Source organism: Nothoprocta perdicaria, unplaced genomic scaffold (genome assembly GCF_003342845.1).
Source record: "Nothoprocta perdicaria isolate Ctin4 unplaced genomic scaffold, notPer1 scaffold_260, whole genome shotgun sequence".
Classification (NCBI taxonomy): Eukaryota; Metazoa; Chordata; class Aves; order Tinamiformes; family Tinamidae; genus Nothoprocta; species Nothoprocta perdicaria.
In genome coordinates, this window is record NW_020455489.1 from 277,449 (window position 1) to 302,156 (window position 24,708).

The window sequence follows — 24,708 nt, forward strand, 5'->3', positions numbered from 1 at the left end:
ATCTCTATTTCCCAAATTAAAAATGTAGTATAAAGGTGTGATGCTTTCTTGGCCAGCTTCTGCAGTCAATACCTTACTCCRGCACCCAAAACACCCTAAAATGATGCAAAATACATCAATAAAACATATAGTCCTCTTTCTGGATCTGGACTTTTTCACTTTTCTTTGGACAAGCAATTCGTGTATATTATATTTTTTAATATATGGAGTGTGAAATCAGGCTCTTGCACCACGGGTGTGCAAGCAGAGCCTTTACTGAGTGCCACCTACCAGGATGACCCATAACACCAGACCTTGGACCCCTATATTCCATGGTTGTTCAATTCCTGGGGGGCCAAAAAGAAGCCTTTTTTCCCCGCCCCTCATTTCCATAACCAGCTCTATTTTGGCCATCAAGTTCAATAAGCCTGGAGGCGTTTTGGGTAGACAGCAGGGGCAGGTGCCGCATGAATTTTTCATTTTTCTCTTCCCATCTCCAACTATTCTCCCTTTGATTAGGCTCCCTCTCGAGTGCTGTTAAAAAAAATAAAAAATAAGAGTTCAGCTACGTCCCGTCCCTTGTCCTCAACAGCACTTTCACTGTTGCTCTTTTCCCCTTTGGAGGAATAAGCAAATTCCCCCTTGTTGCGTTCCCAGGAAAAAGCCTACGGGTCTGCTTAATCCCTGTATCTTCAGGCAGGCAGTTCTCACTGGAGGCTGCCCGTACCGAGCTGCTCTATCATGAAATTACCCTAATTAATAGCATTAATTGGTGTTCCAGCCCTCGAGCGGGAATATTTCTGCCTTAGCTGCGTAGCGTTCAGCAACGGGTCTCCATGACATCCCGCTGGTGGGAAGCGGCTGGATGAGTGATTTGAGCCCCGGCTGTGTCATTAAGGCATAGCCGGGAGCAGGGATGAGCCACGCAGATGTACCCGATCCCCGGGGAATCCCACTGATTACGGGATACGTGATACCAGCGGGCCACGTACCCACCCTTGGCAGACCCCAATGCGCAGAAGTCAAGTCCCACCAGGCCACCATTTCCTGTTCCAGTCAAACCGCATGCCGGGATAGGGCAAGAAACTCTAATTAAAATTGCATTTAATGTATAACGCTGATTTAGTCGAAGTATCTGCATCCAGAYCGCTGCGGTTTCACAGGTGAGGACTGCTCCAAGGAGCAGGAGGGAGCGCTTACAGCACTTTCTCCAAGGATATTCCCACATATTCCTCACCGACACATGCATCCAGGTTCTTCTGACCGTCCTGCAACCTCTCCAGTTTCTGAATTTAATATTCCTAACTAAGCAGCATCAGAAAGATTAGATTCAACGGCCCAATGTCCACAGCTTCCTGGGGTTTTCTTGGCTGCTTTAAAATCTGAGTCTACCTCAGACCTGTAATCACTGGGAGCAAAAAAAGAGGCAGCATCGCTACCCAAGGGCTCGCAAAGAGCAATTTTAATTGGCATCCGCCACGCTCTTGCCTTGTTTTTCCTCGCCAATTATCAATGTCAACRAGCTGCTTGCAAAGCCACCCTGTTTGCTGTGGCTGCAGCAAGCAGGCTGGCCAGGGACTGCYGTACGGCTGCATAAAAATAGAAGCAGGGGGTGGAAATTAGGAAAAAAAAATCAAACTTATCCAAGCTCGACTGCGACAGCCACCGCCTGTCCCCTTAAACACATTGTGTGGCGGCGACTTTTGCAACATCAGCTGTGCAAAAAGCTAAATTGGGTAAAAAGGATTTACTTAATTTGCAACTTAACAGCTTCAGCTTGTGCTTTCTTTCCCCCTCGCCTCTATTATTTTTCGGATCGGTATCTTGTGCCTATCTCTGCAGAGGCTGCCAGTGTTTTATCAAAGCTCCACCCCCCCTTCAAGAGAGGGGATTTTTTTTTTCAAGTGGAGTATTATTAGGCAAGAAGTAAGATAAAATGCTGAATTTATATAAGATTCTCATCATACAGGAAAGACTCACAGGCACGTTCAGTCCAATCGTGAGCTGCACGTGTGGCTGGGAGAAAACAGCTAGCCTGAACAGAAGTATTAAATACCCTCCAAACTCCAAGTCAGGCTTATTTTTAGCACTCAGATCACATTCTGAGGCAACAACGTGATTTCTGGGCGATACAGAACATGAATTTGCAGCTTTTGCTATTTTAAGGCATTCAACTTGTTTCCTCGAAGAGGAGACAACACCAATTTGAGATACACGGTAGAGACACATACCTGGAGATTACAGCTCTCCTGGCGGATGACAGGCAGCATTTTAGCTGCAAAATGCTTCATCCATAACAAAGAATAAGTCAAGTCACCTCCTACCTTGTTCTAAGCTGTTGGAATCAGAGTACCTGAGAATGGTTGAGGTCGGAAGGGACCTCTGGACATCACATACTCCCGTACATGCAGAGTCAACGTGTAGAAAGTCAGCGAGTCTCCAAGCTGAGAGCAAACACTCCTTGCACAAGCGTTTGGGAACGGCCAAGCGAGAGTTTCAAAATGGGCAAGTGATGATTAGGGCACTGAAAATGTTTTAGGAGAGGTCTGGAATATGAAGCCACTTTTCATGAGATGTGTCCTTCCTCACCGACATCAAGAGGAAAGGTAAGAGTGAAGGTCTGGCAGCTTCTTCTCAAGCCCTTGGGCAACTCCTCCTTTTACTTGAGACCATAATCATTATTATAGAAATATAGTAATAAATGGGCAAAACGAAACAAGGAGTCAGATAAGAATAATTAAAATTCCAAGAATCTTAAATTCCTTTTAAAAAGCAAAGCGCTTCCTAAAGTAATTACCCCCCTTAAACACAATCTCCTTTGCAGAGAGCAGCAGCTGAGGAGCCAGAACAGACAAGTGCTGCAATGCTAAAAACATCATTATTTACGAAGCTGATGCAAGAGGACACGTGAAGCAGAGCAGCAAACTGGTGTCAACACGGTTGGTACATCGGCATGGCCAGAGGCACCATCCAGCTTCATGGTACGGGAACACASCTTTCCTCCAGACGTCACATGGAGTTCATTTCTTAAGAGAAGTACTTAAAGCCCTGGTAAGGAAGTACTGGCAGGCAACTTCTGACACGCTAAAAGTGATGGATATCAGGCTTCCATAAAACAGCAAACCCTATCTGGAAGTGTCACCGCTTGGGCAATGCCCCGTGACACAACTTTAACTGTCCCCAGTATTAAGGTTGGCTCTGTATCGATTTTCATTGGAGTTTTTTTTTTTTTTTTTTTTTTTTAAATTTCTTCCCAAATAAACCTTCTAATGATCTCCCTTTTCTTATCTTTGGAATCCAACTTCTCCCCTCCTCCTTCCTATTTTCTTTAACTGCAAGATAACAGGAACTTGAGGTTCATGTGATTTCATCATTACCACCAATCCTCCAACATTTTGCTTAGAAATACCRAGTATACTTCCAGGTGGATAACGCTCCTACAGGGAAGTGGGTATGGGCACGATGGAGCAGATCAATAACTACATCCCATTCGTAGCCTTGAGTTCTTAGCAGACTAAGAGAGGGACCATGAAGTGTCCCATAAAAGAGCAGCCCAATGCGACTTGCACCACATGCACATTTGCCTCATCTAGCCAAAAACACAATGTCTGGGATTGCAGATTACTCCAAAGTACAAACTGAGCTGTCCATGGATTGCCTATGGATCAGCCAGGGACTAACCTGCATGAATAGTGCTTTTAGAAGAGAAAGTTTACACAAGCGGAAAGAGTCCCTCAGCCAAGTTGTTTAGGATGATGGAGAACTGCACGTTCTTTGCAAGAACATTCACTTATCTCTTCCTGAGTTAGTATTTCTAACTATTCCTTCTCTTACTTCTCAAGTTCTTTTTTAAAATATCWAGTTAAATAGTACTTTCCTCCAAACAGGGGCTTATGCCTCATTTTAAGAGTACTTTTGCATCTCTGTATTATTCTCATCATCCATCCCACCTGCTTCCTTGGATCTCCTCCACTACAGTATCTTTCAACCACATCTCACATCTTTATCTCACAAAGGCTCCCTGCTTAAGGTGTCATTGGGAGCTCTTGACCTCATGGTCAAGAGCTGTGGTACCAACCATGCCTCCCAAATCTCCACTCTTTGTAAGTTGAATCTAAATGAAAATACATTTCTTTTTTTACACAGTAACACAATTTCCATCCACATACTATGAACCTCATGCTTTTGCTCACAATGTTCACAGAAGTTGCAGCAGGAACTGCTGGCCATCTAGAGTTGCCTGGCTCATACACCCATCAYGGTGCAAGGAGAACTTTTACCTGCCCAGACTGGTTCTCATCCATCCCTACAAGTGGCCTAAGAGAAGCACAACACCAACTTTGAAGACAAATTCAGCCATGCTTCAACTTCCATGGAAAACTATCATTTTCCAAGACCTCTGGCCATGGGGCATAGCTCCCTTACATTGCCCTCTCAGCCTAGATGTACAYGTGGTTACATCATGGGCATCCAGTGGGCTCAAGATGTTCAAAACTGCTACTAGGTCCCGTTTTACTTAAAGAAAACCAAGACATCAGAAGTCCAATAGAGATGTTTGCAGAAACCAACTTAAATCAGTGAAACCTATCACTCAGAATTGACACTATCTCCTCTAGATGATAGTATTTTAGCACAGTTGACTAGCAAAGCCTCAGTCTCTTTCCTTTTTCACTGATGGCATGGTTATTAAGCTTCCCCAGGCTAACATTGGTAGACAYCCTTTCTTCTTCTGGAAGAAGCTGCTTGGGAGACATAGAGAAAGGCTATGGCAGAGCAAGGAATCAAACCAAAGTCTTTCAAGGCAAAAAAAAAAAAAATAACAAGAGCCTGAAGGGATGAGCTCTCTTTGCTCTTATCTCATTGTGCATGAAAAATGCTCCTTCGACCGTATCTGGAAGATTAAGCTTTTGCAGGGGAAATAGCATTATGGACTAGATGGTGGAAAATTAACTGAAACAAAACGTCTTCAAGCTGGGATATAGCAGCTCTGTCAAAGTCCAAAGAGTGAAATACACTTCTAAATACCAACCCTCAATTCAACACCATAGTAGCCTGCTTTGTAAATACAGGACCAGATGAATAAAGCTGAAGTATTTTAATATATAGCTTCCTATGCAGATATTTATGCAGCCTCCTAGCTAGAAATAAGAAGTCTTATATTAAAATCTTAAGAAATTTGGTAGTTCTAGAAGTTCTAGAATAAGCTTACTTTTGACCGTTGCTGTCCGGGTGCARTTGTAGAGGATGGCCAACTCCCCAAATACTTTGCCGGGTCCCATGGTGCAGAGCTTCACCCCTTCTTTTGTCACTTCAACCTTCCCATCTGCAAAAAAATAAATTAATTAATTAATTAAATTAAAAAAAAAATAGAGACACCATTTTACATAGGGAATTTTGTTCATATCCTTTCTATAGTTCAGTGCTTTTATTAAGCTATGACTAAACACACCAGAGTTGTACAAATTGAAGACAAATTAAACRCATTATGAAAGGGAGCATATAATATACTCAGAAAAAGCTTCAAGAAAACTATTGCCTATATATGCTTTCAGTTCCTGTTTTTTCTTAGCAGCATATCAATAAAGAGTCCAGAAGCAATGTGCTAGGCGAATTTTGTTTCACATGTCACCCATCCAGGTGAATCTTTCTCAAATTCTTATATTGGAGGAGAGAAGATTTAGGTCTTTAATAGCACACAGCAAGGCCACCGAGTAACATTGCTCATTTTGGCAGAGAACTAACCCCCAAGAACATTCACCCATGAACAACACAGTGGTAATCAAGAGGGAAATTTACTTTGACCCATGGCTGTTCTTCAGCTCATATCTCGCCATGCCTTTTCTTTGAGTCTCTCACCTTACTAGAGCAAGGCTGGTTTTGTCTACTAAAACGTTGCTCCTGTCCCCAAACTGCAGAGGAATTGGGAAGGTCTTGTCAATATTCACTGCTATGCCATCCCCTAAACCTTGGGGATGGCTGGCTTGTCCCCTACAGATGATGCTCGGCAAGAGCAAGCACAGCGTCTAACTGGTTCTTCTCAGCCTTAAGACCATCTCAGTTTGRACAATGGACAGTTGGGCTTGAGCATTTGCATGAATACCTAAAATAATTTGCCAAGGCATCACCTGATCCTACAATGACGCTGATGGGATCCAATGTTATTCTAYGAACAAAACTCCTATTGCAAGGAGCAGATTATTATTACAGCACATCTTAAGGTGAATGGGTTAACAGTTCCAGGTTAGTCAACGCTACTTCACAAAATCAATTCAAAAAAGCAAACTTGGAGATCTCTACAAAAGCTTAATGGATAACAGCCCCATCAAATACATAAGAGACACCAAACTGGGCAGAAACACTCAAATATTATCATAAAGAACAAAGGTGATGGGAAGAAGAGAAGAATGTACGACATTAAGTTAGAATAAACTTCATGTTCATCATTGACACCAGAGATTTCTCAAAGGTTGTGTTGAACACAACGTTGTGTTGATCGCGCTGAAGAGGAATGCAGAAGATGTGTATTAAATTGGGGACAGATTAAAACATCACAAGTAGCTAATGCTTCCAAAYGACCTCTGACTTGCAAGAAAACATCACTAAATCCTCGAGACCACGACGCCAAAAATGATTTTAGAGTCAGGCTTCTCATTGAGTGCCGAGACTCCCGAATGCTGCTGCTCCCTATGGCGAAAACAAGAAGTGGCCCGGCGCCAGGCTGTGCAGCTGGCATCCCATTGTGAGAGAGGAACCAAAACCCCTCAAACAGCCAAGATGGAAAAAAAGCCCAAAAACTTACCCAGACACTTCCTATAGAYGGCATTTTATTTATAGAAAAGCACCAAATAGGCAAAAAGCAGATTTTCCTTCTGCAAACGCAACGTGCTGCAGGAGAATTGCCAAGGAGAAGAGCAACAGTAGAAAAAAAAAAAAGAAGAAAAAAAACCCCAAAATATATACAGAATAAATTCAAAGGGAATATATCCATTTCCTAAAAATATGAGAGTGCAGCAAATCGCATGCCATAGGCAGGCAAAATGACATCTTCTTTGGGCTCTTTAAGACTTTCACCTGATTAAGCGTGACTATTAGACACTGACAATACCCAGTTACGGCTTAATTCCCATGAAGAAAACATTCACCAATATTCCCATGGCAAAATGAATGCCAAAATCTTCACAGACATAAAGCAGTACACAGGACCAAAATGATGATGATGATGATAATAATACTCAGGCTTTTTAGCATYCAAAAGAACTAGGATTCCACCACCAGTATCTGCTATCTTTACTTTAGTTGAAATATTATTTTAGTTGGCTTCAATTCCTTTATTAGAGTAGTATAACTCACACRCAGCATTATTTATATATGACTATATGTTTTGGGCTATATATACACAGTCATACATACACGCAATCACACACAAAGTCAAACCAAGACCAAACTCAAGGCAAACCAACACCTACTCAYGTTGAGTGTCAGGCAGGAAGCCCTAGAGCTTGGGAGAAAATCAAAAGGTTTTAGGCATCCTTGGGTAGGCAAAAATTGCGCCAAGCTCCAATTGCTCCCCGCTTCATGGCAAAACACAAAAAGTCATTAGCATTAATTGAAAGATAAAGAGGGGAAATTCCCATGACAGCAAGCAGTGCAGAGCCTGGATAACACTTAGCCAACACCCAATTAGCACTTGTTTCGATACATTCAGCATTTAAATACCTATTTTCTATACAAAAAGTACTCAAAGGCCATGATTTGACACATTTGCTAACAAGGATTCTTAAAAATTCAGCTATTATKTTTTTCTAATCAATGATTTAAAAGCTCCTTTAACACTTACATCCTAATRACTCTTCTGCTTAACAAAAATTTTTAACGAATATATTGGCTGGGGGAAATAAAAAATAAATAAAACTATAGTGATTCTTCCAGAAGTATAACACAACACAATGCCCAAATCTGTTTTTCCAAAGCTAGCAAACAGGAACTTCATACGCAGCAATTTCAAAGCATCATGTCCCACTTAGGCTAATGAAATGCTGTTACGATTTTCAGTGCCTGCTCAGCATAAGCTGAAAATTTAAATATAATGTTGCTCCACAGCAATGGAACAGCTATCATAAAAGCCACCGTGTTTTCACTGGAAACTATGAGAAGGTAACAGAAATTAGGTGCTTGGGGAACTCCTCAATAAAACAGCGACCAGAGACCTGTGTAGCCTGGACATAAAATGAGCCTGAGCTAACTTTCTCCGGTTAGAAATGAAGTGTCTCGATGCTTGGRAGACATTTGTCTCCTCAATGAATCCTCATTGACAGGGTAATACAAGGAAGATCGGACAGACCGGCAGCCCGAAGCAGAATGGACTTGGAAAACAGAGATATTTCACCTCAAACCACAGCAAGAGAAGAAGCGATGGCCTCTTTCACCACAATAGAGTAATAAATAGGCTTTTTAATTAGTGTTTGTTAGAGAAAGTATTCCTTTCTCACCCTGCCTAGCTAAAGAAGCTGGGACATTAAGCACCTAACGATAAGCTCCCCAGAACCACAAGCCATGGAAGATATCTTATTTCCCACACAAATAAAAGAGCTCACTAGCGCTGATCAAGAGATGGGGATGGAGACAAATCTGCAGCCTCTTTTTGACATCAGAGGAAGCCAAAGACTATTTTTTTTTTGAGGCAAGAAATGGGAAAACACTTTATTTTTGCAGACGTAATAAGCATTATTAACATCAATGTTGATACTGAATTTAAAGATGAGTTGACTTTGCAGAACTTTGGCTTGCACCCCAAAGTTGCAGAAGATGCTCTTGTGTGTTGACAGAAGACAACATCTAAGTATTTTTCAGGGAGACATGGTCTACAAAACTTAAGGATCACTAGCCTATCTAAATAAGCATGCAGTTTAAGGATGCTAACGTGCAGCATCTCAACAAAAGTAAAAAAAAATACAACAGCACAAGTTGCAATCCTGCCAGGGTGAAAAAAAAAGACGGGAAGAAGGAAAGAAAAGCAGGCTCCATTTTGCCTGGCATGGCGATAAAGTTCACAGGCTATTTTTGTTTTCATGAGAACATTTCATTCTTCGTCACATCAAGTCCGTTCCAATTAAGCATCAAATAACATCTTTGGCCACACAGCCTCCGCGCTCCTCAAATAAAATTGCACTGATGCAGCGCTCAATTAGTAGAATAATTTCTATTTTTCCTCTCTCCTTCCAATAATTAAATGCTTGTTTTCTTTCTGGGTGCAGAAGAAAACAGGCTAACTTGACTTGAAGAATTTGTCAGAGGACACATGATTCATGTAAAGGGCAAAATCCTCATAGCCCATTAGTGGATCCCACTTCCTCTGTGTAGCTTAAGAGGCCGGCCTGCAAAGCCACTTGTTACTTCAAGCCAAAATATCAAGAAAAATGGATTTGTGACCACCAAAATTTACTTGTGACCACTTCTGTCCATCACCCTGTAAATGAACTGAATTCAGAAACATCTCAGAAGGTTTCTAGGCTTACAGCTTTCCTGTAGTTTCCTGATAAAGCCTATGAGAGATGTGGCAGAGAGTCGTCAGCTTCATCAATATTTAAGTCACTGGTCTGCTTTTAGCTCAAAAAAATACAACTAGCTCTCCCGGAGGGACCTAGTTCTTTATTATACTTACATGTAACATAAAAAAGTAATGTATGTATATGTATACACACACACACACACACACAGCAGAAATGAGGAAAATAACAAAACAAAGGTCAGATGCACCTACTACAGAGCATCCAACATCCAAAACCCTATTAACTAGATTTTAAGCACAGCTTATCACTATATGTATCAGTATATACATGCACACATGCACATACTCTGTCTATTCAAAGCTCCAACAGCTTCACAAGTAGCTTTGAAATGCTCGAAACCCAGACTTTGCAAAGAAAACCTATGTGCAGATCAGGGTAAGAAGAGAAAAAACAAAAGGGGTTAAAGCTTAAGAGACCCTCTTAAACCACTGGAGTGCCATCCATAGTGTTTTCCTTAGATGCCTCCTCAGATAACTCCCTAAATATCTCTGCAGACACCTAAGTGGGGGTTCAGTGGTCAGCACTGGTCAACTTCAAGGAGGTGCAGCTACTAGTATCCTCCAAGAAATGTTTACTCCAACCTCCTTCACCTTTTATGAACCAGCRGCACCGTCACCATCTGGCCCTCTCCATGAGCGCGTGTCACCCAGGACAGCTCCTTTGGAGTGCTGGAGACAGTTGTTGGGTCCCCGAACCTGTAGACACCGTTGCAGAGGTTGAGGGGCACCAAGAACCGACACTGCTTGGTCTCGAAGCTCCATGGATTTAAATATGGGCTTAATGGTGAGAAAGGGTTGCTGCAGACTACAAGCAAGCTCCTGSAGCACCGAGAGGCTTTTAGAGATGGGGAAATAAAGGCAGCGATTGCCAAAAGCCATGAAAAGCTGCCTGGGGACAAGAGGAGACTCAGAGGACTGAGTGTGATGAGGGGAAGAGGAGAAAAAAAAAAAAAAAAAAGGATTCCTTTGGGCTTTAAAAGGAGGAATTAAAAACCTCGGTGAGGCCAAGAAAGGAAGATGCCAGACATTACAGTCCAAGTCGTGCAAAGCAGAGCAGGGAAGAGGCATCCAGGGTAACAGGGAGAAAGGCAGAAGCGAGGCAGGGCAGAGCTAAAACACCCCAAACAGACGAGATGGGGCTTAGGTGTCAGGCAGGGCTGCAGGAGCACTGGAGGCCACCCTGGATGCAAAACCCCCAAGATGCTGCTGTGCTGCAACACAGCGCATGGACGTGGCACAAAGGAAGTGGCAGGGGAAGCTGGAAGCCACTGCCTTGTGAGCAATGTTCATGGATGATATGAAAAACAAGGCTGGATAAGAAATGCATCTACAATACATTTGTGACAGCAACAGGAGATGAGTGTGAACAGAGTAAGACAGTCACATGGGTGCCTTGCGTGACCAGAAAACCTCCTGGGTTGGAATTATTCATTAGCAAAGTCTTCTCATCCCCAAGAGGAAGACGCAAGCAGAGTGAATCAGATGCCTTATTGCTCATAGGATGAGTTGAAGGCTACCAAAAACAGTCAATGTGCAGTCATGCAGGGTAGGGGTCCAAATCTGCTTAATGCAGTTCAGTGYTTTTCCTTTTCTCTTTCTCCACCTGCTTTGCCATGCCCATATCTGCAGAGATCCCTCTGCATCAAAGGATGCTCAAGTCTTTCTAGGCAGGATCTTGCTTCACCTGAACACTTGTTGGCTTCAGCCAATGGGTCACGTCAGGCCCTTGAGCGACACCAAAGTGAAAAGGGACACACAAAGCTTTTTTTTTAATTCAAAAACCAAATGCATTTTTCAGGTGAAGAACAAATTTCTTTCAAAAACAGGTACTTTTCCACGTAATCTAATTCTTGAGGAAGAGAGGYATTGCCAGATTTCCAGCCAGCTTAAAACCAATACAGAGAACCTTAATCAGGTGCCTCACATTTCTGAATTGCTTGGGTCAGAGTTGGCTCATGTCTCATTTTGGCAGGTTCACACCCCTTCCTGATCATCATCACATGCTCAAGCTTTCTTCATAGCCTTGTTCAGACCAAAAGAGTTGGGTTGGGCCTCCTTCTAGCTGGATCATGCCCCTTCCTCAGCATCAGATATGCATTCCACCTTCTCCATAGTCATGGGAATCCCAAATGCTGCTTTGTGGCAAGAGGAGTATACCCAGCCAGACTGCAGTGGGCTGCCAGGATAGATCCTTCACCRTGGGACTTCTCTTTGAGCCCTAGCCTCCAAAAAAGCACACACAGTTTCTAACACACACACGCTAATTTCATTCAAGCTCTGTGAATAAGACCTCCCTACAAGACAGAAAAAAGAGCAAATACAGTAATGAATGGAGCTGTTTCTAAATCTTGGCAGGTGAGACCAGCCCTGTCGCACCTCCGACCGGTATGAAATCACTTCAGAGCCAAGAGTGAAACCATCTAGAGGCTCTCCAAGGACGTGGGGAAGAAAGAGCTGCCACAAACACGGTAACTGGATTTCTCCAGACGAGGGGCAGGTGGCAGCAGGGTAGAACCGCAGCCGGTCGTGCAKCCAAGGAGGACACAAGTGTTGGCAAGGCGCCGTGGTGAGGCACACGATGCTGAGCACCACAGACRTGCAGCAGGGGCCCTCTGCTAGGAGCCCAACACGTCCCAGCTCTGCAAAGAGYGAGAGAAAGGAGCAGCGAGGGGACTAGGGAGCTCCTCGCATTCCACCCTCTGTTTTACTCCCTCRTGGAGAGGGGGACGCCGCTTTGCGGGCTGCTCTTCACTCCATCGCTGCACTGAAGTGACTCCTAACACCGGTTTAGCACCGCAAAAGCCTCCTGCGTGCCGAGCAGGAGCAGCTCGCAACCTCCGCTGCCAGGCGGAGAGGAGAAAAGAGCATCTCCGCCTCGGCACTGAGTTTATGAGAAAAGTGTCAAGCGTGTCAAAACCCACCCAGAGCAATCAAGGCGAAAAACAGGAGTATGAAAGAAAAACCTGTCAGCAGCAACCACATCACCAGCTCCTCAGAGCCGGGCATGCCTGGAGCATCTCGATTTCAGAAGAGCTTGTGGAGGCCACGCACCTAATGGCTCATGTTGATTTAACAGACTTGGCTTTTGGGGATTTGGGCCCTTGCAAAATTTGCTATGGTTCACGCAACAAGTGAAGGTCACCCCGGGGCCTGCATGAATGTTTTGAGCTCATCTTCTCCTCTCTCTGCAATACCAGCATGAGTCTTAAAAGCATGAGCAACAGGAAAGTGATACAGGTTATATTAAAGTCACCCTGGAKGCCTTCGTCCTCCAAAACAGGAACAAGGAGGCTGTTTTGGAGAACCTAACGAAGTTAATCAATAGAAAAAGGAAATAAATATGTGAGCTATGAGATTTAATAGGTCACCTCGTTCAAAGTATTAAAAGTAGGAAGAAAAAGAGAAATTGAGTATGTGAAATATGGGGGAGAGATGAATTCATCACCCTGGACCTACTCACAYCCACAAAGTTCTCAGCTTAGGCTGTGGCTAAGGATGACTGAGCCACACCAAGAGCCTGAAAGGTGGTGGCTCTTCTGGATGACTTCTGCAGTTCCCCCATGAGAAGCGTGGTTATAGAAAAACTACACTGCATATTGGACCAGAACACAGATTATTTGGGCTAAAAACAATTTTGGGGGTATAGAAACCCAAGAACGTACAAACGTCAGCACAATGTTGCTTCCACTTTATAGGAACACAACTAAGAGGGCTGCAGGGATGGGCAGGAGATATTTTATATAATGCTGATTACCATCCACTTGAAATATCAAGGTAAGAATAGCTATTTATAAAAGGGAGATGAAGCTTTCCGGAAGATCACCGCCTAGGGAAAAACACTCCCTTGTGGTACCAGCTTTTGTTTAAAAACTCAAGCTGACAAACGGGAAAATTAAAGGACAAGAAACGCCTTCTAGTACAGAGGGATGTAATTTTTCAATCAAATGCATTTGAAGCCGCTGCTGAAAACAGGAGTGAATGGTCTTTTAATTTGCTTTGCACGCACAGAGTAGATGCTGGCCTCCCAAACCGCAGAGCCTCAGCCCTCCACAGCTCCCATAGCCCAGGTTAATCCAATAGCCACGCTTTAAAAACCCAAAATGCCAGCTCCTACGAGCTGTTGCTTTGTGTTTGCACCTCAGTACGTTGACTCGGCTCGGTCGAATGTGATTTATTACTGCCCGTAGCCATCAGGGAAGCGCGCAGGGGTGCGCTGACATTAACTGATGGAGGTAATATAGACTGGCAAGTCCCATTTCRCCTCTGTTTGGTGATGTCAGTCTCTTGAGTGTCCAATTTAAATATATATATATATGTATCTGATACTGTTTTCCCTGGGCATGCCAGAAAACAGAGCAGACAGCCCTCATGATCTGCCTGCAAACACTATTTTCCGCTCTGAGCCAATGGTTTCATGCTACCCAGTGCCTGGAACTCTGCTTTCCAGAGCAAGCCAGGAGGAAGTTTCAGCATCCTCTATGGTATGCATGGTATATAACAAGCATAAGGGAATTTTGAAGGCAAACTTTTCAAGTGCGGACACCCAGGCACACCAAAATCTGCCTGGGAGTTTGGATTTTCACAGGAAAACAAGCTTGGCATGTATGAAACCATCTTCCCCTTGGCAAGTGGCTGCTTTCACATCCAGCCTGCAACTGCTGCCCAGAATTTAAGTAGGGGACTAGAGGTGACAGCCCTTAAACATGCACCAGCCCCAAGCTGGAGCACCTCGTGCCAAGCTTTAGCCATACATTTCCTTCATTATGGATCCATGGATGGCCATCTTGGTCCTTCTGCTCTACTTGGCTCCCACTTCTTGCCTAATGATTTCCTGACTCCTCTAATATCATCACCCATGGGATTCTCTTCCTGCCTTGGATGCAAACATGCACATCTAGTCCTTTTTCCCTAAGACTTATCACTTATTTCAGCCCTGCTTGGGTCTTAAGAGCAGATGGAAAGGTAATGGAGAAGTTCTTCTGGAAAAAAAAAAGAAAGAAAGTAGTATAAATTTCTCAAGATTTAGATTATCTAGATTATTTCTTTGCAATAGAATTGCAAAGAAATACAAAACCAAAAGAAATTTTGTGCTGGTTTCTGCTCCAGTAGTGCAGAGGCAGATGAAAGAAGGACCAAAAGCAAGAGAGATTCCACCATCCACCTACCATAGAGGTTTTTCCTATGAGGGCACTCAATTTATTCTCATTCGTAAGAACATCATTGCATTTCCACAGACTAACCCCCATTTATTACCCAAGGGGATACAGTGATTTCTCTTGAAACACTCTGAATAAAGCTCTTTTCCACAGCTGCCTTCCTTCTGAGCCCCACAGCCACCCTAATACTTCTCTAAAGTTTTGGTAACACAAATGAATGGAAAGATACCTTGTGCAACCCTGCTTGCCCCTAATTACAGAAGGTAATTGTGGGTTTCTCTCGTGTGCTGCATTTCTCAAAGTGGTACCAGCCACCCTGTAGAGAAATACTGTGAGGACACTACGATCTGAACCACGACTATGTGGGACAAAAAGTGTCTGCAAAATCATAGCTCAGCTTATTGAGCTTTGGATGAGGCAAAGGCCTACCTGACATCCCATGAACAAACACGTCCTCTACCACAAAAACCCCTTCTGGAATAGAAAGGGATTCCCAGGCCTTAAATAGTTCATTCCATCTTGAAATTCAGCCATCGCAAATCACATCACATTGATCGTCAAGAACTTGAGTTGGGTAAAAACACATAGTAATTATAGAGTAATAACACATAGTAATGATAAGGCTTGCTCTAACTTCTGTTAGAGAAGGATTCCTATACAATGAGGATGCTACTGGCTCCCAAAGCCAGTTATCCAGGCACGTGCATCGCTTGACCCAGCCATGTTCAGCTTCTACAGCACAGCGCCTGGTGGAAGCCACCAAAGTCCATGAAGGACAGGCTGGATGGAGCCAAGGACAYACATGGGTGCAGTGCTGTAACTTCTCACCATGGTGAGGGCTACGTAGGAGAAAATAAAAAGAGAAAAGTCTTGAGGCCTCGTGTATCAAGACAAGAACTCAAGCCACTGGTCAACCCTTTGGAAAACCAAAGTGGATCCAGAAGGTCTGACCAAACCACATTAGTCCTTCTCCTGCACCACGACCATACCCCTAATCTTTGCCTGTTGGAGTGGGCACTGACAGACAGGCAGCATTAATTACGYCGGTGACAGACGCTTGTTGTGGACACCACCCATATCTAAGCTGTACGAGCCAATAGTTAGGGTGGATAACGCTGCTCAGATRCTTAGTTCCTCCACCCAAAGAGGGACCACGAGGGAAACGGTTCCTCTAACATCTGCTCTCAGGAAGAAAGCTGAGAAGTTTGTCTTCTCTGTTCCCTTATTCAAGGCCCATCGAAACACYGATGGCTCCAGACACACAAGATCCCAGACCAAGGCCTGGGTTTAAACATCCCAGAGTTGGGCCCATACCTCAAGACCTGCTCTGCTTGGCCTATCCAGAAGGCAAAGGACATCCTGGCATTCCTTATGCACTCTCCTTTTTCTCTCTGTAGCTGCAAGTCTTCCCACTGTTCTTTGAAAGAGCAGGAAATATCAACAGATTCTTGCACCACCACAGCAGGACRCGGATTTGGCAGCAGCTCAGTGATCCCAGCCACTGCAATGTAAAGAGAAGGCAAAAGGGGACCCCAGGCCAGCCCAAATCCATCGCATTTGAGAAGCAGAAGGGCAGCAACTGCCTAACCAGGAAGGGTTCAGCACAGCACCAAGCCCGGGCTACCTTTTAGGTATCTCCTGTATCTGACTGCACTTTAATTACCTGTCAGAGGTGTCTYATACTAGGAAGACCTTTGGATTTGTTTTCATGAGACTCAGTAAACAGAAAAATAAGCATTTTCCAGAGAAACGAGAAGCAGAGAGTTACAAGAGTGGTGCCTCTCATTTACAGCATGCTTTAAATGCGCATTTTCCCCAGAACTCTTTTCCCTTTAACATCTCCCATTTCTGTCCTCGCATCGTATGCTGAAGCAGGCGGACACGAGAGGAAACACTGCAGCAACAGCTTGGATACTTGGACATGGCAAGGATTCAAAGGGAAAATAGAAACGCCGGGAAAATAACAAATATCCGTCTCCCGGCACACAGATAAATGAGTCTCTCCCTGGGCGCTCGCATGAAGCTCCTGAGTCCGTGTCCAGCAATTCCCAGCTCCCAGGCAGACATTGCTGCCTGTGTGATTAATAAAGCAAGAGGCAAACAACTGCCCAAATGTCCAATAAATACAAACAAAACGGTAAATGAGTGGCATCTTCCCTGATCTCCTACTAGATCTGGTTATGTTGAGGTGACGAGCACAACCTCCAGCATCCTCTCCCGCCTCGTCCTCCCCGTTCCACTTGGGAGGCAGGAGGATTGACAGAAGGTGTTTCACTTAGCGCTGATGGATCCTTTTCCATGATTCCATACAGAGATGTGAGACTCTRCTTCATTTGTTGAGCTCTGCATGTTGCATTTCAAAAGGGGTTGATACCCCTGGAATGCTGGACAGGTGTAAACAGGAATAAAAGCCTGGAATGTGCCTCTAAAAATGGCCAGTTTCTGGAAAGTCTCAAGCTGAAGTCTGAATCTTGCATATTCGTGTGATCAGCTCTATCACTCCATGRGCAACTTGGAACAACTGCAATTGTTTTGCATTAAAACTAAAACCCACCTGTTTTACACAAGAACCATCTCCATATTCCACACGCTACGTTCCAGATTTCTCTCCATAGCTCCAAAACACATGAACAGAAGGCAGAGCCTTCCTTGCTATGCACTTGTGCTGCTACACAGGCCTCAGCTGTGAAAGCAGCTCCATCAGCCCCACAATCGTTATTTATCCCAAGCAACTGCACCTGTTAACAGCGACACCCACCCTGGCATTAAATTCACCTTAAGGCAAGAAGAGACAGGAGTCAAGAGAGCCAAAAAAGCTGCCCTAAAGGCCTGACACCCTGAAAGCAAGTTTGCATCAAAGCCTACCAATGGAAGCACACCAAGTGCTGACAGATTTGGATACATCCTATTGGCCCTTTTTCTTAATTTTTCCCCCCCACACCAGAACAATTGGAAGCAGAAAGAAGGCAGGGAAGATTTACTGCTCTCACTCCATCAACTCTTATCTTCCGCCCACACTCTCACAGGAAGAAAAAGCTCTGCCCTGCAATTCAAAATATAATTAAACCCATCGTACAGAACTACAGCACAAAATAAGAGCTACAAACTCAGGCTTGGCATCAAGAACGTGCGGATATTTGCAGGCTAGCAAGCACTGCTGGCATGGGCTTACTTTGCTCCTCTTGCTAACTTATTTCTTCATCACAAAACAGCTCAAATATTTTTAATGCCAACACATTTCAACAAGCGCAATTTAATAATCTACAATTTTATATATATATTGGTGTATTTTATTRCTGATGAGCATGTAACCCCAAGGACACACAGGGTTTGCAAAACTGAGGCCTGTGGCACTGCTGTGCTCCTGATTTACAACTTAAAATATGCAACAATTGAGAGCTGATGATTTCCTCGTGTGCAAGAGCCAATTATGAGCAATTTATTATGAGCCATTTTAGAGGATGGGAACCAAGTTGCTAACAGGGTAAGAAATTAATGGAAAAGCCATTTCTGCATAATGTTTACAAACAGCAGGTCTCTGTGTACACCCTCTCTACATGCTGTTACTCAGCTCACCTGCACTTGTTTCATCAACGTGATGGAGAATTTGAGTTTCCAATTGATTTCTTTTACTGCATTTCTTGTTAAACAAGTGGTTTTGCAGGAAAGCCCATCTTCTCCTCAAGACTCAAAACTCATCTTTGATTCATTTTTAAGCAGCTAGGAGTTCCTGCAGTTCTCACCACCCTTGCATCMCATGGACATAATCCAGAGGTGGTCTCTGGTTTTGAGACTCCACGAGTTTGGGGCGGTAGAAAGACCTAGAAAAGACCAAACCACTTCAATCCCCAGCAAATGGAGTTGCTAGGTGTCAGATACAGCTGGCTCAGAGCATGTGTCATGACAGGAGCCCCTGCTCCATCTGCTGCTGCTCAAGTAGGAACAACATCACAGTTAACGGTTCCTAGATGTTTCTTCCAGCACCTATAAAGGCAGAGTCTATAGAGGTGATTTAGGAGACTCAGACCATCAGTCACATCATGCAAGATGGATAGTCAGCAYAGCTGAGGAGATTACTGCTGCTCCAGACCTGATTGACCTCTTCKCAGTGGTGGCTACTGACAGGACAAGGGGAAATGGGTATTAAGTTGAAACACAGGCAGTTCCATCTCCATGTGTGGAGGAACATCTTCACYGTGAGGGTGTCAGAGCCCTGGAACAGGCTGCCCAGGGCGGTTGTGGAGTCTCCTTCTCTGGAGGTCTTCAGAATGGATGCCACCCTGTGCCACATGCCTTAGGTGTCCCTACTTGAGCAGGAAGGTTGGACTGGATCTCCAGATGTCCCTTCCAGCCTTGAACATTCTGTGATTCTGTGAACTGGGTTTCATGGGCAGAACCAGCTCTGTGTGGGGTCCTACACAACCCCACCAGCCCAGTGTTGGCTGGGGATATAGCAGTGCAGGGCAGGACAACCGCACAGAGATTGAGGAAAAACCAGGATTAAACATTCTTAATATTTGTGCATTTGGCTGTATAACCTTATTAACCTTCTTTTAGCAGTTTGCTATGCTAATTTAATTGAGCACCAGGGCTTAATATTTACTTTTCACGGGCAATTGGGAAAGTAAAGCTCAATCTTGCRTTTCCAGGGAGGGAGCTCAGAAGACACAGGCACAACCAGCCAACCTTGGCTCAAGAGAAGACAACCCAAATTTGCCAGATATCAGTTCTTACCATTGAAGCCACACAGACAAAACATTGCATCGATAACAAGACTGAAAAACCAAGTTTCAAGCAATACAAGGATAAATAAAAAGAGATGTTTGCTGCAGAAGGAGTGCGAGTTTCTTGGAAATCCCTTCCATGGATTTCAACACTGCAAAGTTCAGACCCTTGAGAAAGAAATCAGCCACCGCAAACGTTTTATTTGAAGATCCCTTCCCTTTAGGCCAATCTGCAAGGCAGAAGCCTGGAAACGCAATGGAAACGGGAGCAGGAACATCAAGACCGAAACAGTTTCCTCACCCGGAGCTGATCAGTTTGAGGCGATGACGATTCCTGTTAACATTTCACAGCTGCGATTTCCCCAAGCAGCCACTAGCTGCATCTCGGCCAGTCTCTAAATCTGTGTAATTGCTCTTGCCGACAGCAAGAGACCAAGGCAAAACAGACTATCGCTCAACATCTAAATGCCAGATTAAGCAACCACAATTAATAGCCCGTCTCTTCCAATTTGCCCGCGCCGTCTCGTACGGAACGTAACTCCAGCCGCACGTCAACATCCTGGCAGCAGCAAAACCCAGACAGCCCAAATAAGCACGTAGGTTTGAACCATTACACACAAAATAAGGATTTCAAGCCCCTATTTACCGTATCTTCCCATTTCCAATTGACCAAATTCCTGGTGGGTACGCCATGGGGAAGCAGAGGAATTAGTGACTGGGTAAAGTTATCGYTTTGCTGTTAGCATAGATGGATCAGCACACTTTACATCTCCAAATCTGCAGCATAATCCTGCTGTATTTTTTTTTTCTGGCGAGATCTATAGTGTAATGCAGCTGTTTTACTGGAAATGCAGTGATTTCTAGGAAAGCAACGCAAAAAATTGTTTATTCCGGTAAAGCTAGATGTGCTGCTTAAGCCTCAATTGGCATCTTTYGAAGCTGAAAATAAATGCTGGAAGATTAAGCTATAGAGAAAGGTCAAAAAAGTGGTTGCATTCATTTTATAGATATTTAATTACCTTAGGTATACATCAGAGTCAGGCACAATAGCTCTCCAGAAACTCACAGAAATCGATTTGGGACATTTCTGAAAGATCGAGGGAGATTTTTCCCTCTCAAGAAGTTTGTGCCATTACTGAAACAAAACTGCAGGCATCGTGCAAAGCGGGCTCGCGCTGGCAGAAAGCGCTCGTTTTTATAACAAGGGATGCTCTTCCTCTTGCAAACACTATTTCTGCTTGCCAAACGAGCACGTTTTAGCCAACACGAAAGCTTAAGAAGTGACATTTCCATTTTGGTTCCTTCATTTGGAGTATTTTCCAAAGATCAGCTTGCAGAAGCTGCTCACTAGGTAAATATTTTGCATTCAGAGCATATGTTAGCCTAGATATACAAATAAAAATATACATCGAAGAACCACCAGCATTAATAGCTTGTCAGCTATTTTACCACTCAAAGCAATATTTCTTCAACCATAGTATTAAATACTCCGTAGTGGTGAAATGATTCTACTGTCATCTTAGAAGACCAGTGGAAGAGTAGAAAAGCCCAGCAGGTACCAGGCAGTTACACAGCCCATTTCCTAAATATCTTGAATAATTTTCTTACAAAATGTGATGACAACAAGAAAGAAGTCCTGATACTGGAAGCTTAGCAGCCACATTTGTGGTTAATTTTGTATATCCCTTAGCGAGATGTTACACATCCCAGTGTCCCAGAGAATTATCCAGCGTGGCAGCACTCACTATCTCCTGCAATTCACAGCTAAAGCTGCAAGTTTTTAAGTTCTGTATGAAACATGCTCACAGGTCTCCCACTTGGAGTGGACTTGGCTGGAGGAACCTCTGAGGGTTCAAGAGTTCCCAGCAAAAAGCCTGCAGATCCCTGAGCAATTTTGGCATTTCCTTAGCAGCCAGCATGCCCTCCAAGGCTCCTGATGCCACTTCTAATCCCATTAGAAAGGATTTTTGGGATCCCCTTCTCTAGGGTCTTGCTGTTTCCCAGTCAAATCACAAGACCTTTGGGACCTCTTGAGAAGACACAGCATGAGCAAGACATGGGTTTTCCACGATACGGCGCTGAGAGTGGGAGAAGTGAGCTGAGATAACCCAATTCTCCTGATGGAACCACTGAGATTAGTCTCAAGATTGCTTTGGTTTCACAGCGAAGTTCTAAGGCTCTTCAGAAGAAAACACGAAAAATAAACCACTAGGACCAAAGCAAGGTTGTCTAGCAGAACATTTCTACATAGTTACACCTTAGATGCAAAACTAGGGTTCTGGGCACAAACACTACTTTTAAAAAAAGCCTCTTTCATCGTCCTGGAGTAAGCACGTGAGCATCACAACTGCCTTGGGCTTGCTAGGCCTACAGAGATGATTGCTGCATGGAATGATCATTTTTAACCACATCTCCTTCTCTCACATTTCTACAGCAGCAAAACAAGTGAGATTCATGCAAAGAACCAAACCTGCTGCATATCCTGACATTTCTTCTTCTTCTTGCTGGGTACTAACAGCTCCAGGAACAGAGAAGCATCCACTCAGAAATTCCTGCTTTTTTTYCCTTATAGGAAGTTACTTCTCTTGAGCCACCAACTTACAGGTAACCCCCAGTGATTCACTACCAACTGCTAATTTAATAGATCCAAGTATGTTATGTTACTCTGAGAGGAGACCTTCTCTTCTCTCCATCATGAACTGCTTCCACAGTGTTTCTCATAATGGTCCTTAACGATCCCAACAAAACCCRCAACTGTTTAATGATCTTGATGCAAGACTCTGTATCAACAGGTGGGCAGCATGGGTGGTACCCTAGCTCCAAATCACTGTGGTGCCCTAYGTGCCTTCCAAGGGCAAACAGAGGAGAAAATATCCTGAAAGAGAAGATGGATGACTGTACTTACAGAGATTGATGCCACTTGTAAAGAGAGAAAGCTCAGCGTAGGAGGCAGGTGCCATAAATAAGGGGATAGATAAAAGTTTATTCTGACAGTAAAACGGTACCAGAAATGAATGTAATTTTGTAGCTTCATGGTCCATAGCTCCTGAGGGAATCAGTCAACAGAAGGTGACCAAGAAAAGCAAGTCGGCAAACTAAGGTCACAATAAAAGGTCTGAACGTCTAATAGAAAGGGTTTAGGCGCCTGCAAATCAAAGAAGTTGAAGGCCACTACTGTAGAGGGCTGAGCTTCAGGTCTGCTGAGAAGAGTGAGATTTGGCATCAAGAAACTCATGTTTAATGGCATTTAATGACAAAGTGGCACAACGGGAAGGGCAGACGCAGCCCGGGGCAGGGAGTCTGGAAAAGTCACAGCACCATCCAGGAGAATGGAGAAGGTGTCAYGCAGAATAAACAGCTCAACTCTCAATCTGGACCAGAGTAACTCACTCAGTATTTGTACAGAACTAGGAACCTAAGACAACGGCCCGCTTAATTTTGCTCCCAATGAAGTGTGCATGGTCCTATCAAGGCAGGAAGGGGCACTGCAAAGGAAATGCACTGGTTGACTTCAAGAAGCAAAAGAGGAGGAGAATGTGGGTCAGGGCCCCTTTCTTCCCTCTAGGTAAAGGAAATCTTCATGAGATAAGACAGGCCACCTTAAAAAGCAAGGACCAAAAGCTAGGCCAGACCTTATAAGAGGAATAAAYGATCATAAAGTAGGTGGCAAAAAGTTAAATCAGAGTAACTGTTCCTCCTCCCTCTGCTCTTTGGAGAGAGGAGAAAAATAAAATGCTAAACTTTCAAATGCAAGTCACCTAATGGACATATTGATGCACTGATCAAACAAAACAAGTCTCTGTAATAAAAGCTGCTTCAAGCTCCACAGCTCATCAGCACTTCCTTGATTTCCATTTTCCTCATCTTCAAACACCGGTGGTGGTGATAGATACCTTTCTAAAACACTCAAATAGAAGACATAAGGAGGTAATTTGCTGCTAAAATAAAAACAATCTAAACAGAAGAGGAATATATCTGACAGCAGCGTCCCAAAAAAAGGYAGCAGTTGACAGTGTGCAAACTTGGGCTGATTTTGGAGGTCCTGCTGCAGATGCTACAACGTTGTCTGCGTTGCGGCATCGCAGGCACTGTGCACACAGAAATTTCCTGGTTTGTTTTTGTTTTTTTTTGCGGGGGTTCCTCCTCCCACCAAGATACCTACTAATCTAACACTAGGCAGACTTTCTTTACACAAGCTTTGCCTTCAGCATTTCTGCAGACTATCAAGGCCTTGAATGACAGTGCCACCACAACACACCCAAAACACGTTTAAAAGGACATTCAATAATGTGTCCATCCCACCACTTCCTGCCTGGTGCCACCATAAGGTGTCATTCCAGTAACAAATGATGCCTTGATATGGTTTTAGGGACCTTAAATGTCAATCTACCATAACCTGCTTAAACCCAACATTAACAGTCCAGCRACCATGGCTTAAGAAGCACCAGGTAGACCCAAAGACAACAGCTGCCAAAGACAACTTTTTCTGTTGGTGGAAAATGAGTCTCCAACTTCAGTCCTRCATTTTGGAATGCTGAGGGCATAAGGAGATTTTGCAAATGCCTTGTGCTCACCATAGAGCTGAATATCACACCCTCCAAACTTGCAGGACAGTAAGGGAAAGGCAGTTAAGGATGTCTTCCAGCTATCTGAAATGTTCTCCTTTTTGTGCTTRGAGAGCTGTCTTGACAGCTGATTTTATTACTGCAGTGAAACCACCAGCTTCAGACATTCCCATTACATGCTCATAGAGCCAAAATCCTGTAGAGCCACAGGTCTTAAAACCACAGATCTGGCCAAGGCTAAAAGGAGTAATGATTTTCAGTTGATTTTTCTCTACGACTAAGGCTGGTGGTAGATCGAACATTAACTGCTTTATATCAAATAAAATGCCTTAAGTGATGTTCAACAAGTTTAATGCCCTCTCATGTTCAAGCCAGCTGTGTTGGAAAGACCAATTTTACTCAAAATACGGATGGACTTCACACACATGCAGAGAACAAGGTCACTGACTACAAAGAGAGCATAAATTCACAAGGGAAAGAGAGAGAAAATTATGTCCTCTGCACTAAAGCCAAGGCAAACGGAGCCAACAAATAAGCTCTTCACTTCAAAAGTGGATTTTACCGTCACCGCTACAGCGAAAACAGCTATTACGCTGAACACCACTGCTGTGCGACGGTCTCTACAAGGATGGACAACAGCATAATAAGTTGTYTTACCACGAGCCACCCCAACAGGTTTAGAAAGGCAGTTGATGCCAAAATGCTGCTTGGTTTGT

The 24,708-nt window shown here is 43.9% G+C and overlaps 1 protein-coding gene across 2 annotated transcripts in view; it reads right to left on the minus strand.

Moving 5' to 3' along the window:
* The window catches only part of PRKG1 (protein kinase cGMP-dependent 1), a 320,495-nt gene that overhangs the window by 194,436 nt on the left and 101,351 nt on the right, over nucleotides 1-24,708 (minus strand). For both annotated transcript variants that reach the window (XM_026040662.1, XM_026040661.1), the window contains exon 3: nucleotides 5,189-5,302. In XM_026040662.1, the coding sequence (XP_025896447.1) occupies nucleotides 5,189-5,302 (114 nt within the window). The remainder of the gene's footprint in view (nucleotides 1-5,188; nucleotides 5,303-24,708) is intronic.